Source organism: Eretmochelys imbricata, chromosome 8 (assembly GCF_965152235.1).
Source record: "Eretmochelys imbricata isolate rEreImb1 chromosome 8, rEreImb1.hap1, whole genome shotgun sequence".
Taxonomy (NCBI): Eukaryota; Metazoa; Chordata; order Testudines; family Cheloniidae; genus Eretmochelys; species Eretmochelys imbricata.
In genome coordinates, this window is record NC_135579.1 from 106,715,684 (window position 1) to 106,736,398 (window position 20,715).

At 63.1% G+C, this 20,715-nt stretch overlaps 1 protein-coding gene across 2 annotated transcripts; it reads right to left on the minus strand.

The window, feature by feature from the left end:
* Positions 1-491: 491 nt before the first annotated feature.
* B4GALT2 (beta-1,4-galactosyltransferase 2) lies at positions 492-16,265 on the minus strand. 2 transcript variants are annotated; one of them, XM_077823866.1, is made up of 7 exons: positions 16,072-16,265; positions 9,871-10,237; positions 7,225-7,460; positions 6,533-6,723; positions 5,957-6,079; positions 3,166-3,270; positions 492-2,553 (listed from the first exon to the last, which is right to left on the minus strand). In XM_077823866.1, the coding sequence occupies exons 2-7, from the start codon at positions 10,190-10,192 to the stop codon at positions 2,403-2,405; spliced, it is 1,128 nt and encodes a 375-aa protein (XP_077679992.1). In that variant the 5' UTR covers positions 10,193-10,237; positions 16,072-16,265; the 3' UTR covers positions 492-2,402. The 2 variants fall into 2 exon arrangements, with proteins under 2 accessions (XP_077679992.1, XP_077679991.1); XM_077823865.1 differs by having other exon boundaries at positions 3,166-3,291.
* Between the last annotated feature and the right edge of the window lie 4,450 nt (positions 16,266-20,715).

Sequence of the window (20,715 nt, forward strand, 5' to 3'; positions counted from 1 at the left end):
GTGGGGCCTGGGATGCCCACACCAGCAGGGTGCTTAGGGGGCACCCCAGAGTCCCCCACGCCCCTCTGCCGTGCAGCTCCCGCCTTCAGCCTTGCTGGGAAGACACTGAAACCCAGCCCCCGCCTGGGGTCCGAGCAGCTCCAGCATGGACAGCCCTGAGCCCCTGGCAACAAAGCTACTTTCTGGTTCGACTCCCTCTGGCTTCTTCTTGCCAGGACCTGCCCCCACCCCGGGCCTGAGGAGTTGTGGGGGCTTGGCTGGCTCACAGACCTGGGGGCAGAAGATGGCCCTGCCCCACCGTCAGATTTGAAAGTTGCTAGGGTCCCGCAGCCTAGTGGGGGGGGGGGGGCGGCTGCAGGGTTGGCCCCACCACCCTGGCTTTAACCAACACAAAGGGGGCCCAGGTTGGGGGGCGGGAGGGAGAACAGACATAATTACTCTGCCCGGGGCCTAGCCTCTGTCCCCTTTCCCTGACTCCACATTACAGTCTCTGAATTTTTGAAACTTTATTAAATACAAAAGTCTGGTCGCTGGGACCAAAGGCTGCATTCGGGATACGCTCAAAACCGGTCAAACATTCAAACGGACAGAAGGCAACGGTGCCCCTGGCCTGGGCGTGCTGCCCGCTGCCTTCCCTGCCCCCCAGCGTCCGGAGGGAACATCACCGCTGGGGGCAGGGGCAGTCGCCCCACCCAGGCACTGGTTGCTTCTCTCTCATCGCTCCAGGATAGGGCTGGGACCAGGCCATGACTCTGGGGCTCAGAATGTGGGGAGGAGCAGTGGTATGTGGCAGGGCTTGGGGGGCAGCAATACAGGGGGGGTGGCAGGATGCTGTGCCCCCCACTTCCTGGCAGTCAAGGTGGTGCTGGTTCCTTGCCCCCTGGCAGTGTTCTCGCACGCATTGGGCTTGGGGCCCAGGCAGGACAGGCAGCGAGGGATGGGGCCATGTCTTGGGGGGGTGGACAGGTTAAACTATACATAGAGCTCCATGCCGGTGCAATGGCCCTGGGCTGGAGAGAGGGAGAGAACCCCCAGGCTCTGCCCCACCACCAGCTCCTGCCCCCCAGGGCCAGCAGTGCCCATTCCCACCAAGGAGCCCTCCCCTTCCTAGAGCACCAGGCAAACTAGTTCTGGAGATTGTGTCCGCCCCCTGCTGAGGGCCCGGCCCTAGAGAAGAGCTGGGCTGCAATGTTCTGTGTTGGAAAAGGGCCCTTGGGTCGGTGCAGCACCAGGCGCAGCTAGAGTCGGCGGGCGGGGGAGGCACAGGGCTGCCTGGCAGGAAGCACCAGGGGACAGCGAGCGAGGGGCTGGGTCCAGGCTTGCATTGCGCCCCCGCCCACAGCTGGGGATATCCACAGAGCCGCCAACCTTCCTTCCAGAAGCAGCCCTTTGGGTGTGACCCACCTCCCCAGGCTGCGAGACGCCTTCCCCCGCTAAGTGGAGCATCCGCACAGTGGGGTTGTAGGGAGTGAGCGGGGCAGACAAGGGCTCCCCTGCTTTGTGACACCCTCAGCGTAGCCCAGCAGCAGGGCCAGGATGGGAATAGTCCCTTTGAAGCCTCTCAGGGATACAGTACACCCACACACACAGCCACAGCGTGCGGGAGGGGCCAGCCCCTGAGCCCCTGGTATGGGGGAAACTGAGGCACAAAACTTGCCCAAGGCCTGCCCCTGGGGCAGAGCTGAGATTAGGACCCAGGTGTCCTGGCCTGGGCTCTAAGCACTAGCTGACACGGCTGAGGAAGACAGCGAGAGGGGCTGCGTCTATGCTCAGAGCCCTGTGCCCCGCTGGGAGCAAGGCATCCACAGGGCAGGGCAGGAGGGGGAGCAGGTAGCAGGGAGCCTGATGGGGCCAGGCAGAGGGCACTGGCCCCTCTCCCAGTCACACTGCCCCACAGGAGCCCTGCGAGCACCCACAGAAACGAGCCCTGGCCCAGCTAGAGCTGAACACGCAAGGCACAGAGCCCCTTCTGCCGCCGGCCCAGACTGAGCTGGTTGGGGCAGCGATGGACCCTGCGGGTGACACGCCCGGCCAGGACCACAGCGCAGAGCATGCCCTGTCCCGAGGAAGCTGCAGACGGAGTTCAGTGCTTGGATCTCCTCGTCAAGGGCTGGGGTTTGTTAGCCAGAGCCTGAAGCTCTCACAAGCCCCTGGCTGGGGCCGTTTTGGATAGTGGGGGGCTGCTGCATTGTCCCCGGCCCGCGGGGCAGGGCTAACCACCGCGCTGTGAGGGGGGATTCTGGCACACAGCCACATCCAGAAGGCAGACAGAGTGGGCCGAACACGTCCTGGTTCGATCCGCACCCCTGGGCCAGGGCAAGGCGGCTCCGCATCCAGCCAGCCCAGGGCACAGAGCCTCCCCTGCCAGGGCACGGCCAGCTCCCGTGGGCTGGGGGAAGGTGCTAGCCCCGGGCTGGGCGTGGGGGCGGCTTGCCAATGTCCACCGTGATGTTCGTGTACATGGGCCGGCGCGTCACCTCCACCAACTGGTACTGCAGGGAACTGATGCCGTCCCGCTTCATCGTCACCTTGGTGTTCTGGATCTTGGTGAACCTGCCAGAGGCGCGGAGAGGTGTGAGTGGCACGCTGAGCTCTCCCCTGGCCAGCAGTAGCGCCAGAGGGCACAGTCCTGGGTGGCCACTGGGGCTGTGGTCCCTGCCTGGCAATGCCAGCCCAGGGTGAGGAGCCCAGTGCTGCACAGCAGGGCTTCCCTCTCACCCAGCCAGAGAGCACCAGGGGTGCAAAGGAGCAGGTTCACCCGGGGGTGGGGGAAACTGAGGCACAGAGAAAGGGGCGGGGGTGCCTCTCCAAGGCCACACAGTGAGTCAGTGGCAGAGAAGGGAAGAGAACCCAGGCATCCTGGCTCCCAGCACCACACCCCAACGTTTACTCCGCGGCTGTCCCCACCCTCTGCTGCTGAGGTGCCCATCTGGAGGCAGAGCCGGCTCCCCCGGGTCCCTCTCCAGCAGCCTCAGCTGGGGGCGGGGTGGGGTCTGGGCCTGAATGACCCCAGGGCCTGGAGAGGGCTCTTGGATGGTGTGGGGGGAGCCTTCCTAGGCAGGCTTCCCGCAGGCAGTGCCAAGCCACGGAGCCAAGGCAACACACGGGGCGTTGGAGGCGGTGACCAGCTGGGGGGCGCGGGGCAGGCCGGGCCCGGGGTCTCACCTCTGTGGGTTGGGCTCGTTGTGTTTGTCACGCTCATGTTTGATCATGCGGTACCTCCCGATGCGGGCGTCGGGGCGCGACACCTTCATGCCGTTCAGAGAGATCCTGGGGACAGAGTGAGCCGAGCTGGCAAGAGGGGCACACAGTTTGGGCCAGCTGGGATCTGGCCCCAGCCCCGGTGGGCCCGGCCCTCTGCTGTCGCTACAAACAGCAAAGGGATTGGACCCCTATGCCCCCCGAGTCTGTAGCGACTGGCCTGAGCCCCTCCGCACCTCCACCAGGTCTGTGCCCCTCCCCACTGCCCGCTCCCACGGGGTCCAGCTGGCACCAGGGCTCCTGCCGCTCCGAGCGTGACTGGGGAGCGGAGCAAGGGCAGGGCCAAGGCAGCGCAAGGCCAGATGCTGCTGGCTGCTCAGGGAGACCACCATGCCCACAGGCCCCACCTGCACCACCACTGGGACGCCAGCAGGGGGCAGTCACAACCAGGGCCCTGGAGCAGGACCGCACTGCTGAGCGGGGCGAGGGCAAATCCAGGGGCTTTGAAATACGTTTCTTTGTGATCATCCTGACTGACATGAACTATGAAATCAAGTCAAGCTGTGTGCCGCAGCCAACGCTCCCACCCCGCCCGCCCGCGCCGCAGCCAACGCTCCCCGCACCCCGTTAACATTGAAATAAATACTAAAAAGTGGCTGCACACGGAGCCCTCCGCGCACTGGGGAGTTCAAGGCCCGGCTCCTTACGTAATTGACACAAACGGGGAAACCTCTCAGCTTCCGAGGTCAGCTCCAGCTTCGGAACTGCCTGAACTAGCCAGACCCAGGGCTTCCCCCTCCACGACGGAGACAACGCTGCCAGTCCCGCTTGGCCGGGTCAGCGCCATCCCTGCCAAAAAGCCATTGCCACTAGGCCTTTAGGTGCCAGGTTGTCTGGCAGGTGCATCGGACCCCTCCCTCCCTTTGGACTAGTTCATTCCAGATCGAGGAACCCACCAGGAGGTGAGGAATCAGGTCAGCTGGTTTCCCCTTGCAAACCAGGTGGGAGAGGAGGAGAACTCCCAACTCCCACACAAAGGCTGCGGCCAGATGGTCGAAGGTGGGCAGGCATCTAAAGAGGAAGCCAGGGGGCAAGGGGGGATTTCAAGAGCTCCTGAGCTGGATTTCGTGGGAGTTGGGCACCTCACCTAACCCTGCTTCCAAAGTCCCACTAGCCACCTAGCTGCATCTTTAGGCTCCTAAATCCCTTTGGGGCCTGGGCCCTGGGTAGCATAAACAATCTCAACTCAGTAACTACAGCCCACCCGCCATTGCTTTAACACAGCCCCGTCAATACCAAACACAGTCTGAGGGCTTCTTTCTTCTGGGATCTCCAGCCACCAGGGTGGGTTTCAAGGTTTGGGTTTTGTGCATTTTAACTGACCTCCAATTTCCATCCAAATCCAGTTTGAGCCCAGCCAGGAGTAAAACGTCACCACTGAGCAAACCAGAGCCGTGTCCCTCCCCATGTTCTAAGCTGGGCACGGGGACCCAGGGACACGTACATGCATGCTAAGGGAGGGAATTGCTAACATCAGCCCCAGGCCAGCTGCAGACAGCAGCCCCGGGCTGAGTGGGAGGCTCTCTGGGGTTACAAAGCCACGTAGTCGGTGCTGGTCCCCCACCAATGGACAAAGAACTCAAATGGACCAATGCAAACCACGACTGAACCCGAGGATTTCAATTAACCCACCCTGCTGCTGAGTGGCCTCCGGGCACGAGTCTAAGCCACCTGGAGCCAGCCACTGCAGGGAGCTGCTGCCTAGGGAATGAGACTCACCCAGCCCCCACCACTTCGCAAGCACTCCCTGATCCATCAGTGGCAGCTTCTCCGTCTCCCCAGGCCAGGCGCTGCCCTGCTCCACGCCCAGCCTGGTGCAACACACTGACACAGCCCCTCTCCCCACGTGCCCCCATCCCAGCTGTGTCTTGGGCCCACTACCACGCGTTGGCTTGGCCCTGTGGCAGCACTAAGCCACATCTCCACCTCGACAGCATCTACGTGGCCACCGAGGCGACAAGTCCCGCAAGAGCCGGGAAACCGCCAGGGCAGCAAGAGCAGCTCGGGGGCAGATCCTGCATCGGGCCCACCAGAGATGCCAACAGGGCATGCCCAGCTGGGCCTGACCAGCCCCTCCCAACGTAAGGCAGGGCACAGCAACATGACGCAGCCATGCTGCACCACGGAGGACATGTGAAATGCCAGGCAGCTCAGCGGGGCTCGCCGGGCCGGGCACACTGGGCTGGCTGCACGGCTGGCTCCTCTCCCCGGCAGTGGGATGGACGAGACTGCAGAGATGGCGTCTCCCCTCCGCGCCCCGGAGCTGAGCGCTCCACCCCACTGCCTGGCACAGGTGCAGCACACAGGCCCTGCCGGGGGAGGCAGCAAGCGGCAAGCCGAATGGCGGGCAGGACCCAGGAGCCCTCGCCCTGCCCAGCCCGCTCCATGGGGCCCCAATCCAACGCAGCTGCGTTCCTGGCCAGACCTATACACGCCCCCAGCCAGCCGTGTCCATCCCGAGTCCGGCCGCAGGGGGGCAGAGCGCCTCATGCCGGTGCCTGTGACATCCGTGGGTGGGGCTGCCTGGGAGCCTGACCCACGGGAGGTGCTTTGAGGGGCAGGTGTCTGTTTCAGGGCCTCACGGTTGGGCTCCGGGCCCTCCAGCCGCAGTGGAGGGCTGGGCTCTGGGCTGGCACAACGGCACTGAGGGGAGCTCACCAAGGGACCTGGCACGCAGCACCGGGGGGTCACCCACCGGTTAAAGATGTCGTCATCCTCGCCTCCCCAGCCCCAGTACTCATTGGGGAAGCCGTTGATCTTCAGGAACTGGGACCTGCTCAGGCCTGAGACGCCCCCGAAGTAGCCAGCGTACGGCAGCCTGCAGGGACAAGCAGCAGCCGCGTCAGCACGGGCAGGCCAAGGGAGAGCCGGGGGCAGTGCTCACTGCCCCCCGGGCGCTGTCTGGGCTCTGCTCTGGCTCAGGAAGGGGGCCAGGCTCCCAGAGACCGAGAGCCTGCAAGGAAAGCTGCTGCCAGCCCACCAGCCCCCGTCTCCCTCTCCCCCCATGGCCCGCTTCTCTGCCAAGTGGCACCCCTTGCCCCTCTGCGATGCCCAGCACGGCACCTCCGCCACCCACTCCCACCCCTCTGCCCCCATGCTCCCCGCAGTCCCAGGCTATGCGCCACCCCTCCCACTTAACCTCCCTCCCGGAGAGCCACCTCCTTGCCTGCCGAGCGGGGCCCTGCACACGGGGCCAGGGCTGGCTCGCGCCACGGCAGGTGCCTGGGGTCCAACCCCTGCCGGCTCCATCCGCGGCCCCCCCGGCACTCGCCTGAAGCTGAACTTGTCCATGGCGATGGCGAAGTGCCGCGGCTGCTCATAGCAGCGGTACAAGTTGCGGTCGTCCATGGGGACCAGGTCCACGTCGCTGAAGACGAAGCAGTCGTAGTCGTCCTCGTCCTTCAGGGCCTCCAGGAAGCCCACGTTGAGCAGCTTGGCCCGGTTGAAGGTGTCCTCGCCGTACTGCGCAGGGGTGAGGGGACAAGCGTTAGGGGGGGCTACCAGGCCAGCGCCAGCCGCCTGCCCCCCCAGCACTCCTGCCCTACACACTCAGACGCGTCGCCCAGCTGTACAAACAGCCCCACCCCCCAGCCCCCGAGCACCCCACTGTGCTGCCCCGTTTCTGCATGCCCCGCCGGCCCCAGCAGCCCAGCACCCCCGCACTGGGCTGTCCCGCCAGGGAGAGGCGCTGAGTGAGTAGTGATAGGAAAGGGCCCTCGGCCGCCCGCCCAGCCCACGGGCCCTGCCCAGTCTCTTCTGGGCAGCAGCCTCGTGTCCCCGGCTTGCCCTGCTTGGCTGGAGCCACCGTAACCACGGGCACTGTCATGCACAGGCCAGACTGCAGGGCCCTCCTCGTGGGGTGAGTTCTGCCGGGGCTCAGCCTCCCGCTGGGAATGGGAGAACCCTGAGCCGGGCCCCTGAGATCTGGGGGAGGGGCTGTTGCCCTGCCCCCAGGCCCCCCACCTGGTTGATGATGTAGATGCCGTAGGCAACCTTCTGCCGGCGCAGGATGGGATGCAGGTAATGCAGCCAGTAGGGCAGGTGGTGCTCCCGGTGGCGGAAGGGGATGAGGATGGCGACCTTCTGGCGGGGCTGGCAGTCTGGGGGCACGTACTTGCCACCCTCCCTCACGTCTGGGTTCTCCCGCTGCACCCGCTCCATGCTCATGGGCGAGCTGAACTCGATGAGGAGCCGGCCAACTGCAGGGAATTGGGGGAGCCGGTTACCAGGTGCCCCGCGCGCAGCCCCTGGACCAGCAGGCAGGGCGCACTGCCAAGAGGGGGTGCTGTGACAGCTCTGCCAGTGCCCTCAGTCCCGACCCACAGCCCCCGGCAACCCCGCCCTGGGCTCCCCACCCGGGACTGGCAGTGCCCGAGGAATCGGGTGCAATCCCTTCCAACGGGGCAACGGTGAACCCACTGGCATCAAGAATGCAAACCCCCAGCCCCAATGCCCAGGTCAATCAGGTGTGCCCAGGGACCCCCCCGGGCCAGGCTCCCTCTCCCCACCCTGGGGTGCAGGGCTGCTCCCAAGTCAGTGCAGCAATGCCCCACCCCCCACAAGCCCATTGGCAGCCCCGCTAACGGGCAGTCAGTGCCAAGGTGCTGGGAGAAGGGACCTGGCATCAACCCTTTGCAGACCTGCCCCGACCCCGCCGTGCAGCGGGGCTGGACGGAGGTAGCGGTGTGGGCTGAGGAGACAGTCACCTGCCAGGACTCCGACCTCCGCGGTGCTCCCCATGTCCATGGCTATTTCACAGGGCGATCCCCGAGGGGAGACGTGGGGCCAGTCGGGGCCCAGCCGGAAAAGGCCCAGCCCGACCATGCGCCAGCAGGGTTAGCCTCCAGCATGCGCCAGTGAGCCTGGCTGGTGCTCCCAGGGACTGCGCCCTGGCAGCTCAGCGAGCATTGGCAATGAGCCCCACAACACACCTCAGGCTTGCAGCTGGTGGTGCCCTCACCCCGATGGGGCCTGTGGCAGGATGGGCACACCGGGCAGGGAGCTCAGTGCTGGGCACTGCAGGGGGGAGCCATGGTACAGGCAGGGCTCTGTACCCTAGCTGGCTTCAGGCCTGCTCCACTTGGCCCTGGCAGGCGACCTCCTGCCCAGCCCAGGGGTTCGTCTCATGGTGCCGACCCCGGAGCGGGGCATGGGGGAATCTGACGTGCCCATAGGGCCGCGGCTGTGAGCCCCTGCTGGCTGGGGGCACGGCCAGGGACTGGGAATGGCTAGGAAGCCAGATCCCAGGCGGCCCGCAGGCCACTCCCAATGCTGTGCAGGGCAGTCACCCTGTCACCGAGTCCCCGGGCGATGCTCTGGAACTGTTCCCCATGAAGCCAGGCAGGACTCTGGGAAAGTCTCCTTTCTGTGAGCAGACTGTCTTTGGGACACACAGCTTCCACCTTCCTGGGTCTGACCTCGGAGCATTCAGCCTCCTCTGCCCCTCCGTGCGCTTCCCACAGCGAGTCCGCTCAGGCGGGGCTCCTGGGGAAGCCAGAGGGTCCTGCCCCCAACTCCGCAGTCAGACGTGACTCTCAGCCAGCCAGTAAAACAGAAGGTTTATTAAACGACAGGAACATGGCCTAACACAGAGCTTGCAGGTGCAGAGAACAGGACCCCTCAGCTGGGTCCATTTTGGGGGGCAGTGAGCCAGACAACCCTGTCTGCCCTTCACTCCATGTCCCAGCCAGCCCACACCTGAAACTCCCTCCAGCCCCTCCTCCTCTGGGCTTTGTCCCTTTCCCGGGCCAGGAGGTCACCTGAGTCCTTTGTTCTCCAATCCTTTAGCTCTCACCTTGCAGGGGGGAAGGGCCCAGGCCACCAGGTGCCAGAAAACAGGGTGTCAGCCATTGTCTGTGTCCAGACCCCTGCACACACCTGCCCTCTCGGGCTCTGCAATGATCATACACCCTCACCCCACCCCCTAGAGACTTAAGAACTGCCTAGGGGAAACTGAGGCACCCCCACACTATTCAGAGGAAACATTAAGAACAGTCCCGCTTCGTCACACTCCCACCCTCACAGCCACAGGGCAGCGAAAGGAGGCAGCTGGCAGCTCTGGAAGAGTCAGTCTCAACCCCACAGGGCCAGGCCAGCATCGGCCACACATGGGCATGCCCAGCCGGCCCAGCCCCGCCCTGCCGTGCCCCACCCCAGCCAGCCCAGCCCCGCCCTGCCGTGCCCCACCCCAGCCAGCCCAGCCCCGCCCAGCTCCCCACCCTCCCCCAACCCAACCCAGCCCAGTCCTGCCCCGCCCCGCCCAGCCATGCTCCTTCCAGCTTCCCACCCTGCCCCACCCCAGCCAGCCCAGCCTCGCCCCATCCAGCTCCCCACCCTCCCCCAACCCAGCCCTGCCGCAACCCGCCCTCCCCCGGCCCAGCCAACCCAGCCTCGCCCCTTCCAGCTCCCGCCTTCGCCCTGCCCCAGCCAGCCAGCCAGCCAGCCCGCCCCCCACCCCAGCCAGCTCCCCGCTCCGCCCTGCCCCAGCCAGCCAGCCCCCCACCCCAGCCAGCTCCCCACCCTCCCCGCCCCAGCCAGCTGCCCACTCTCCCCCAGCCCAGCCCAGCCCCCCACCCCGGCCCAGCCAGCTCCCTTGCCCCAGCGGCTCACCTAAGCCAGGCGGCACCTCCTGGCAGGGCAGTAAGGGCTTCTCGGTGCCAGAGTGGTTGGCGCTGGGGGCTGGGTCAGCACCGGCCGGCCCACAGCTGGGGACGGTGCTGTTGGGCCGGGAGGAGCTGGAGGAGGGCTGGGCCCGGGAGACGTTCCTGCCACTGAAGTGGCTGAAGAAGTCCAGGTGCTGGGCGTAGACGTCGAAGTAGAGAATCACGATGATGACGAAGTGCAGCAGGCATAGCAGCAACACTGCCTTGCAGATCCTCTCCAGGGTCACCCCCAGGAGCAGCCTGGTCATCTTCTGGGCACTGGCGGGCATGCATGTGCGCCGAGCTCCGGGGCAGCTCCCGCCAAGGCACCGGTCCTGCCCAGGGGACACCAACAGTCAGGACAAGGCCCCTGCACCCCAGGGAGCCCCTGCACTCCACCCAGAGCAGGGAGAGGTCGGGCCCCCACGTGTCCTGTAACCCGGTGCCCCATCCGGACGCATCCAGCCAGCGTACGAGCATGCCCCAGCTCAGCCACTCCGACTCCAGCTGCTTGTTACTCCCCAGCCCCATGCTGGTCTCCCCCAGCGAAGCGACCCCAATGACCTGCAGGCCCGCCCAAGCCGTCTGCCTCGACGTGCCCAGCCCTCTCCTGGGGCACAGAAAACTCTTAGGTTTGTTGCTCCTGCGCAAAGACAAAAGCCCGGCCCCCCAAGTTCCCGATCCCGCCCGTTCCCAGCCAGCCCCGCGCCGGGAACCCGTTTATGAACACTGACGATTTTAGGGGAATTCAAGTACCAGGGATAAAGACAAACCAGCTACAAGCAAATCGGAGTCACACGCTTCCGAGGGGCTCGGACTGAACTTTGCAAGCTACAGCCTGGGGTCTTACTGGTCCTCCCCCTTCCAGCCGTGGCCGGCTCTCTGCCAGGGCCTGCCAGAGGAGCAGGAGGGGCCGGGCAAGCAGCTGGGGCGCACCTCTACTCAGGCCCCAGAGACTCCAAGGCCCCTGGCAGAACAGCCCTTCCTCCTCAGCTCGCACGCACTCCAGCCCCTCACGTCCGTCCAGCCGTTGCACTCCAGCTCATCTCAGCTTCCCAAACACACTGTTCTGTCCCACGTGCAGGGTGAGCTCCTGCTGGTCGCCTCTTCCTCGGCACGCAGCTGGAAAGGGGGCACACTCTGGCATAACCTTGCTGTAGACAGGGAGCCAGCCACCGTCCCCCTCCCGTCTGGGAGAAAACCTGCTCCTCTGGGCTCTGATGGGGGCGTAACTCACCGCCAGCTGGCGCCTCCTCCTGGCCACGTTGGGGCCTGGCTCGTGAGGTCGATGCCCCTTCACTGTCCCTCTACCCTTGTCTGCAGCCCCTCTCGTCCCAGGAGCCGCCACGGCCTCAGGACACAGCCTCCAGCTAGGTCACACTGGGGGTTTCCCCTTCTGGGGGCAGGAAAATCTCTTCTCACGAACAGGCTCAAGCAGTCTTCCTGTTCACTGCCCCGCCGGTGCCACGTCCCCAGGGGCTGGGCCCGCCCTTTACTCTCAGTTCCAGCTCAGGGACCCTCCCGTCTGCAGCCCAGGCCTGTTCCACCCCAGAGCTTGCTGCATTTCCCTGAGCCCTTTCCTACCCTGGCACTCGCCCTCCCAGCCTACATGTCTCTGCCACCTCCAAGCCCCCCCTCCACCCAGGGAGCCACTGCAGCCTTTCCCCACGGCCTGCTCCATAGGCAGCGTCTTCTTCCAGGTAAGGCTTCCCTGTCGTCATTCCCAACAGCCCCACTGGCCGGCTGGGCCCTTCAGGGCAGGCTTGGGAGGACCCCCCCACCGCAGGGTCACAGACTTGAAAGCACTTGAAAGACTTGAAAGATCAGGAAGGAGCCGTATTCTCTCAGCTAGTGTATAAACCCTCCCTGCGCCCACCCCCGGCCTGGCTGGCTGGCCGAGCGCGGGAGAGCCCACGCTTGCCCTGATGGCACCTCTCCGCATGCCTGTCCCGTCACACCTGGAGCCCTGGCATCCCCCAGGCACAGACACGGCTTCCAGCACTGCTGCAGTGGTCTCCAGATCACAGCCCTGGCTGAGGGCAGCCACTAGTGCCCCTAGCCCACCCTGCCCGGCCCCAGGAGAGGTAACAGGCTGGCACCCAAAAGAACGTCTCTCCCAGAGAGACCAATACGAACGGTGGGGGGAGGGGAGGAACAGAGCCCACAGCACCGGGGCGGGGGGGAAGGAAGAGGGGACACAGAGCCTGTGGCGTGGGAGGGGGAGAGGAAGTGGGGGACACAGAGCCCAGGGCATGGGGGGGGCAGGAGGAAGGAAGATGGGGCACAGAGCCCGCAGCACGTGGGGGAGGAGGAAGGAAGGGGGGACACAGAGCCCGTGGCACATGGGGGAGGAGGAAGGAAGGGGGGGACACAGAGCCCGTGGCACGCGGGGGGGGAGGGAGGAAGGAAGGGGGGGACACAGAGCCCGTGGCACGCGGGGAGGGAAGGAGGAAGGAAGGGGGGGACACAGAGCCCGTGGCACGCGGGGGGGGAGGGAGGAAGGAAGGGGGGGACACAGAGCCCGTGGCACGCGGGGGGGAGGAAGGAAGGAAGTGGGGACACAGAGCCCATGGCACGCGGGGGGGAGGAAGGAAGGAAGTGGGGACACAGAGCCCGTGGCACGCGGGGGGGAGGAAGGAAGGAAGTGGGGACACAGAGCCCGTGGCACGCAGGGGGGAGGAAGGAAGGAAGTGGGGACACAGAGCCCGTGGCACGCGGGGGGGAGGGAGGAAGGAAGTGGGGACACAGAGCCCGTGGCACGCGGGGGGGAGGGAGGAAGGAAGGGGGGGACACAGAGCCCGTGGCACGTGGGGGGGAGGGAGGAAGGAAGGGGGGGACACAGAGCCCCCGGCATGTGGGTGGGAGGGAGGAAGGAAGGGGGGGGGACACAGAGCCCGTGGGGGGGAGGGAGGAAGGAAGGGGGGGGACACAGAGCCCCCGGCACGTGGGGGGGAGGGAGGAAGGAAGGGGGGGGGGACACAGAGCCCCCGCTAGTCTATTCAGAGTCAGCTGGGCAGGGGAGTCACCAGCTTGCTTGCGTCTCCCCAACTCCTGCCCGTCCCCTTGGCAGACCCCACGGTGTTCAACTCAACAGGGCAGCCCTGCGACCCCCAGCTGGCCGCATGGGCAGGTCACAGAACCCGGGGGCAGCTTGCCACACAGCCCCCAGGCCCCGACTCCCTTTCACGTGCCTTTGGGGCTGCGCTGCTCCAGGAGTGTTTCATGTGAAGCAATGTCTCTGCAGTTGGTCTGGAACTACATCTTCCTTCTCATACGCCTTCCCGACCACCCTGTCCCCGGGGCCCACAGGAGCCTCGGCCTGCCTGGAAAGGGACCTCATCAGGCCACGCTGGAAATCAGCCAGGCTAGCAGGAAGTGCCCCTAAGACACAGAGCCTGTTCTGAGCGAGAGAGAAACACCCCTTCTTTACCGGCAGGCTGAGGCGTCCGCTGGGTACACCTAGGAACAAAGAACACCGGCCGTACCTACAGGAGAAGGGACTCGATCCCAGGGAGCCGGGACTCTGAAAATGATTTGGGGGTGGGGAGCGAGATCAGCTGAACCTGAGGCGAGGCTGTGAGAATTGGACCTGGGGTGCATAAAGAGAGGAATCTCGAGTAGGAGCAGAGAGGTTCTTGTACCGTGTTGGGCCCTGGTGCCATCGCGGCGGGAATCCCGTGTCCAGGGCTGGTGGCCACAGTTCAGGGAGGATGTTGATAAATTGGGGAGGGGTCAGAGAAGAGCCACGAGAATGAGGAAAGGGGTGGAAAACCTGCCAAGGACACCATTTTTCAGAGTGAGGGTAATTAACCCTTCAAGGGTGGGGGTGGATTCTCCATCACTGGCAAGTATTAGAAAAACATCCAGACTCAGTTTAACAGCTCTGCTCCAGGAGTTATGGGCTGGTGAGACACAGGAGGTCAGACCAGCTGATTGCAATGGTCCCTTCTGGCTTTGAGATCTATGAGTCTAAACACAAGTGAACTTTGCTAAGGACCAGAGCAGCTCTGCCTCCCACCCCACAGCATCCACAAGCCAGTTTCCTTCCTATTTTACCTTTCTTTAATTTAAATTAATTTTTTTTTAAAGGCAGCAATTCAGTGGCTGGGATGCTAGGAACCCCGGGGTGTGGAAATGCAGGGTCAAGGGTGGCCCATCTGAGAAATTTTCTATTTCTTTCCCGTTGCCATGGAGCGTGGAGGAGTCCGGGCCCTGCAACCCCCTCTTCCTGCGATTCCCCATGACTCTCAGCCAGCCAGCAAAACGGAAGGCTTAATGGACGACAGGAACACAGTCGAAAACCGAGCGCGTTTGGTACAACCAGGACCCCCCATTCAGGTCCTTCTTGGGGGCAGGGAGCTTAGACCCCAGCCTTGGGATTCCCTCCATTTCCCCAGTCCACTCCCAACTCAAAACCCCCTCCAGCCGACTCCCCCCGACTCCTCCTCCAGCCTTGGTCCAGCTTCCCGGGCAGAAGGCGTCACCTGGCCCCAGCCCCGCTCCTGGCTCAAGTATCGTCCCTCCAGTGAAGCCACCCCCTGCCATCCCATCCCCAATGCCGACAGTCCCAGGTCAATCCGCCCCACTCCCTGCTCCCTCACACCCCCCTTCTAAAGTGTGTAGCTCAAAGGAGTCGCTAAGGCCTGGCCCAGGCAGGATGTGCCAGCAAGCGGGGAAGGAGGCTGAGGGTGATTTGAATAGGCCATTAATGGAGTTTGCAGCAGCTGAGCAGAGCCAGGCCAGTTACTTGTTGTGAATAAGTGGGTCAGTTCAGGCTTTTTGCAAACTGCCCCTGAGAACAGCGATTGTCAGTCAGGTCTCTGGGCCTCAGAAACAGCTCATTTGGGGCTGCCGGCCATTCTGACCAGCCAGGACGGGTCGCCCAAGGCAGAAGTTCCCTCTTCCGCGGCCCGACCGGATGAGGGAAACTTTTGGCCCAGCAAATACCTCTCTTGGAGCCCAAATACCCCCGGTCCGCGTGAAGGCCGGGATCAGCAGCCACTCCCAGAGAGAAACGCTGCTGGCAAAAACACTGGCAGAGTGCAAAGAAACAGGGTCACGGCTGGTCAGGATTCAAGCCAAGCCTCCCCGCAGCATGGGTGGGTGGCCGTCCTCCCCGCTCCGGAGTGCGGGCAGATGGCAGGTGCGTATGCCCACGTGTACCCATTGCCCAGAACCTGATTTGAGCGACACTCCTGCACTGGCGGGTGCCCCGTCCAAAGGCCACTCAAAGCTGGACGCGCTTCCCCCCGGGGAGCCCCATCCAGACCTGGCAGCCCGACCCGCTTCCGCAGGCGGGCGCCCGGAGCAGGGCCCCAGAGCTGCTGGGGAAAGGCGAGTCTCCCGCAGCCCCCAGAGCAGCCAGCGCTGCTGGGTCCCAGGACCCGGGCGACAAGGCGGCCGGGGTCATCGCTTTGCTTGGACCGGCGCCTGTCGGGGGCTTGTCTCTCGCACCCGCAGTCACCTCCCCCGGTCTCTGCCCAGGGCCCTCTGCTGAGCCCACCCAGCTGCCAGAGACAAGGAGCAAGTGGCGCCAGGGCACAGCCCCGCTGGGAACCCGGCAAACCCCCCTCCCTTCCCCGCAGGCGGCCCGGCCCGGCCCCGCTCCCGGCCCGCGGGCCCCGCAGGCGGCCCGGCCCGGCCCCGCTCCCGGCCCGCGGGCCCCGCAGGCGGCCCGGCCCGGCCCCGCTCCCGGCCCGCGGGCCCCGCAGGCGGCCCGGCCCGGCCCCGCTCCCGGCCCGCGGGCCCCGCTCCTGGGGGGGCGGCCCGGGGCGCCGCGCCGGAGCCATTTTGGGTGGGGTGGGCGAGACGGCGGGGGATAAAGGCGAGGAGGAGCTAAGCGGGGGGGGCGCTCCGGGGGCGGTGCTAGCCCGGGGGGGCCTGAGCAGGGACCCCCCCGCCCCGGGTTACAAACAGGGGCCCTGGGGCCGCTCGCTCTGCCCCCGCCTGCGGCCCCGGGAGCTGCGGCCCCCCCCGGCAGACACGGGCCGCCCCACGGGGGGGGGGGGAGGGAGGCGGGGGGAGCTGGGGGGCCCCGCCCCCGGGGGCTGCTGACTATGGGAGGACGGGGGGGTGGACAGGTGGGGGGTCTCGGGCGGGGAGCCGGGGGGGGCCCGGTGTGGGGCCAGGGGGGCTCGGTGTGGGCCCGGTGTGGGCGGGCCGCACTCACCGGTCCGGGTGTCGGGGGCCGGGCGGCTGCGGGACGCGGCGGCTCCCCCGGCCCGGCCGGGCTCAGTGCGGGCGGCTCCGGCTCCGGCTCCCCCGCCAGCCCCGCAGCCCGGCCCCGTCTGCAGCGGCAGCGCCCGCTCCGGGCCGCGGGGCGCCCATCGCGGGCTGCGGGGCCTCCCGGCCCGGCCCGCTCCGCTCCGCTCCGCTCCGCAGCGACCAGGCCCGGCCGCTCCCGCACCGCAGCGCCACCGCCCTGGGCCCCGCCCCCGACCCGCTGGGCCCCGCCCCCAGGACCGGCCCCGCCCCGATCCGCCTTCACTGCCCTAGGCCCCGCCCCCGATCCGCCTTCACTGCCCTAGGCCCCGCCCCCGATCCGCCTTCACTGCCCTAGGCCCCGCCCCCAGGACAGGCCCCACCCCCGCTTTCCCTAGTCCCACCCTTGCTGCGCCCCCAGGACCTGCCCTGCCCACTCCTCCCATAGGTCATGACCTCTCTGCCCCCACCAAAGACCAGCCCTGCCCCCTCCACCAATAGGCCCCACCTTCAGGCCTGGCAACGCCCTTGCTCCGCCCCTGCCCCCTCACCCCATCCCTGCCCCCAATCCCCTCCCCTTCCCTCAGCCCCTGAAGCGTCGGGCACCGCCCCTGCAATGGGACCCCCAAGGCTGACTCCTGGCGGGAACCCCCCCTTGTCTGGGGACAGGGCCCTGGAGCTTGGGCACCAGTGAGCGAGGACAGGGCAGTAAGGGGGCACCAGCAAGTGGGGGTGGGGCAGGGCAGGGTGGAGGCACCAGGGGGACAAGTGTAGGTGGGCACCGCTGGGTGGCGGTGATGCAGGACAGGGGGCACCAAGGGTGTGGGTGGTGCAGGAAGGGGCACCAGGGAGCAGGTGGGGTGGCACCACTGGGTGGGAGTGGGGCAGGGTGGGGGCCTGTGCACCAGCGAGTGGGCTGTGGGGCAGAGGGCCGTGCCCTGGGGGCGGGGGCCTGGGCACCAACACCAGACTCCTGGGTAATAGACAAGAGGAATTAGAAACACTGGTGTATGACACCAAATGTGCTACACAAGGGCGGGGGGGAGTCCCCGGCTGCGATGTTCAAGGCTGGCTCCGCCCCATTTAGGAATGGGGGCTGGGGGTGTCACGGGCAGGCAGGTGGCCCTCAGCCTTGGAGGCACCATCCCCTGCTCTGGCATTACTGCTACCGCAGGACAGGCTCCAGGGTGCTCCTAGGTCAATGTTCCCACACATCCCAAAACGCGAGAGGGCTTGGCTAGAGCCCCCCCGTCAGACAGGGAACACGTGGAGCTGCTCCTCCAACATCCCACTGTGCAGAAAGAAACCCCGTGTGATCACGGGGGATTTCAGGGTGTGGGACACAAGCTGCAGAGCTCAGTGGGCCAGTCGACAACAGAACTTTCTACACAAACAGTATTGCAACCAGCAAGAGCCAAGTTTGTATTAGACACACTGATCCCACTGAATTCTTCACTGACCTAAAACCTGATGGATGCAGGGTTGCTATAGCCAGGTGGGACTCAGGCATTAGACCAAGCTGTCTAGTTCTGTGTAAGCTCGACAGCGTCTCTCTCACCCCCAGAGGTTGGGCTAATACACCCACCTTGTCCCTCTAAAAAATTATGGCTGCCTGGTGTGAGGTTGCACTCCATATGTTTATGGAAATATGCTTATAGAGTGTGAATATAATGTAACTGGAATATGCTTTACACAAAAGGTCTCTTGTAAGGTATCATTACAAAGCTTATAATCTACTGAATGTGGTCATCCTATTCGTATGTATGTATCAGTCTTGTATCTGAAACTAGAAATATAAACTATAATTCTGGGGCCCTACTGTAATTATGCAAAGTGTGAGTCATTAATGGTGGTTTAGAATCTTGATGGCTCCCATGGACTAGGACAATTGGTTGTAGTTTTTTTTCCACTGAATGCATCCGATGAAGCGAGCTGTAGCTCACGAAAGCTTAAGCTCAAATAAATTGGTTAGTCTCTAAGGTGCCACAAGTCCTCCTTTTCTTTTGCGAATACAGACTAACACGGCTGCTACTCTGAAACCTGGTTGTAGATGGGTTATTTACCTGCAAGCCTTCTTATAGATGTGGGGGCCAGCCTGTAGGTAATGAAGAATGAGGTCTTACAGTGACATGTGTTAAGGAAAAGTTAGCATATATGACTCCATTTTGGTTTGGGGCCCACCATTGTCTACAAGCAAGCACATGATGCACTAGGAGGAGTGTTCCTTCGATACTGTATTCCTGTGAAAACCCTCCCCCTTGTTTCCAGCCTGTCTCGACTCCTGGTTTCTGTTCTTTGTCTGTTCCTCACTCCCTGCCTTCTGGCCTTGATGTGAGCCTCCTGTCCTGATAAGAAAGGCTACTGGCGCATTGCTTTAGAGCCATGTTGTGTAGTTGAAGTAATGGTTTAGCGTGGGGAATGTACCTAGCAGGGATAGGTGGTAGATAAGGGAAGCGTTTGTCTATTGGCTAAGGTTTCCGATGCACGAGGGCAACATGCTTTGCTAAAAGGTATATAATCTCTGTGTAACCTGCATTCGGGGTCCCCTGCTGACTAGCAGGGGGGCACCATGCTCGAGCGTAATAAACTTAGTATCTTTGGGAACTCTGCAGTTGTGGACTTTGTTTGTGTGCCTCAGCCTAGACTCGAACTGCGCGTGACCTATCAGGTATAATTCGCAACACATGTGACCATCTCACCTGGTACATCTTAAACCTAGTGCTTTTCCATTTAGAAGGAGGGGTGGGAACCCAGAGAGACAAGAGATTCCCACCTTGTGCCAAAGCTATAAAAGGGGGTGGAACAGAACAAAGTGGACTGCCACTCATGAGAAATCCCCTAGTTACCACCTGAGCTGGAGCTAACAAGGACTGTACCAGGGGGAAGGGATTGGGCCCAGACTAGGAAGGCATCTAGTCTGTGAAAGAAACTTATTGGAACATCTTGGAGGGTGAGATTTACCTGTATTCAGTTCCTTAATGTATTAGGCTTAGACTTCCATGTTTTGTTTTATTTTGCTTGGCAACTTACTTTGTTCGGCCTATTACCTGAAACCACTTAAATCCTACTTTTTATACTTAATAAAATCACTTTTGTTTATTATTAAACCCAGAGTAAGTGATTAATACCTGGGGGAGCAAACAGCTGTGCATCTCTATCAGTGTTATAGAGGACGGACAATTTATGAGTTTACCCTGTATAAGCTTTATACAGAGGAAAACGGATTTATTTGGGGTTTGGATCCCATTGGGAGCTGGGGGCTGGAGACAGGTAACCTGCTGAGTGGCTTAACAAGACAGGGTTCTGGAGTCCCAAGCCAACAGGGAAAAGGGCTCAGAGCACATTGGGTGACAGTCCCAAGGGGGTCTCTGTGACTGAACCTGTCACACCTGGATGCTAGCGACCACAAACTAAGCTTATTTGTGAGCATGACAACGTCCCAACTGGTAATAGCCAGACTTGGGCTTTAAAAGGACCCGTTTCCCCAAGGCTGAAAAGAATCGTGAGCAATGGTGGGTGACTGGGAGGACAAATGTCAACAATACATGCGAAGGCAAAGAACTGCTTAAGGACGCAGCGTTTGACCCCCAGAAACCAATTCTGCAATCATGACAGGTGCCTTCTTGGGTTAAAAGAGGGGAGGTGAAGACAGCTGCTACCCGACCTCTCCCCACCTCACACCTAAACCAAAATGGAAAAATGAGAAGTTGGTAGCAATGAGTAGAAATTGGACGTTAGTAAATGCGGACAGTTGTTCAGGAAGCTAAAGGTATCAGCAAGGAATATGGCCTGGAGGGGTAAGGACCGAGAAGGAATCCCTTCAATAAATCAGGAACAAGCCAAATCCTAGCACTGGTCCGTGGCCAGTATTAGAGCAGGATGCTAAAATCGTCAATCACAGAAGTACTCAACAACTATTTCTCTTATATATTTGGGAAGATGCAGGATGATATGTCCATAGCTGAGTGTGATAATGAAACACTTCCTAGTCCCTCAGGGACTAGGGCGAATGTGAGACAGCAAGTATTAAAGTGAAACCTTTGGAATCCGCAGGCCTGGATAACTTGCACCCAAACCTATTAAAAGACTTGGCCGAGGAGCTCTCTAAATCCATGACGTCATTTTGAACATGCTCCACCACAGCACTGAGGAAAAGCTAACGTTGCACCACTGTTGAAAGATGGGGAACGGGGTGACCCAGCAAGCTATAGCCCAGTTAGCCTGATGTCAGTCCAAGACACTCCCACTCCCAACCCTCAGCTCTGAGCCAGCCCCACCCCTGGGCCTCCCTCAGCTGCAGCAGTGATCTGAGGCAGCTGTATGGGGACACTCAGGCAGGCTGCCCTTCCACCAACCCATTGGGACACTGGGCACAGGTCCATGCCAGCGTAAGAATTTTCTTCTCGTGCCTCCCCGGGCGCTAGCAGGGGGCAGCACCAGGGCTGGCAGCTGCCTGCAGCGCTGAGCTAGATCTGGGCTCGCCCTGCCACCGCTGGAAGAGGGCTCTGGGAACACCAGTGCCATGTCCGTGGCCAGGCAGGGCTGGCAGTGCCCCGGCATGCCCTGAGGGCAGTAGGGGAGCACATGGCACAGACAGAATGCAGCAAGCGGG

Coding starts and splice junctions, on each gene's coding strand:
- B4GALT2 (XM_077823865.1), bottom strand. CDS start 10,192: ATGCCCGCCAGTGCCCAGAAGATGACCAGGCTGCTCCTGGGGGTGACC. Junction 6,724..7,224: donor GCATCTACATCATCAACCAG/GTGGGGGGCCTG, acceptor ACCCCTGCGCAG/TACGGCGAGGACACCTTCAA. Junction 2,554..3,165: donor AACGAGCCCAACCCACAGAG/GTGAGACCCCGG, acceptor CGCCTCTGGCAG/GTTCACCAAGATCCAGAACA.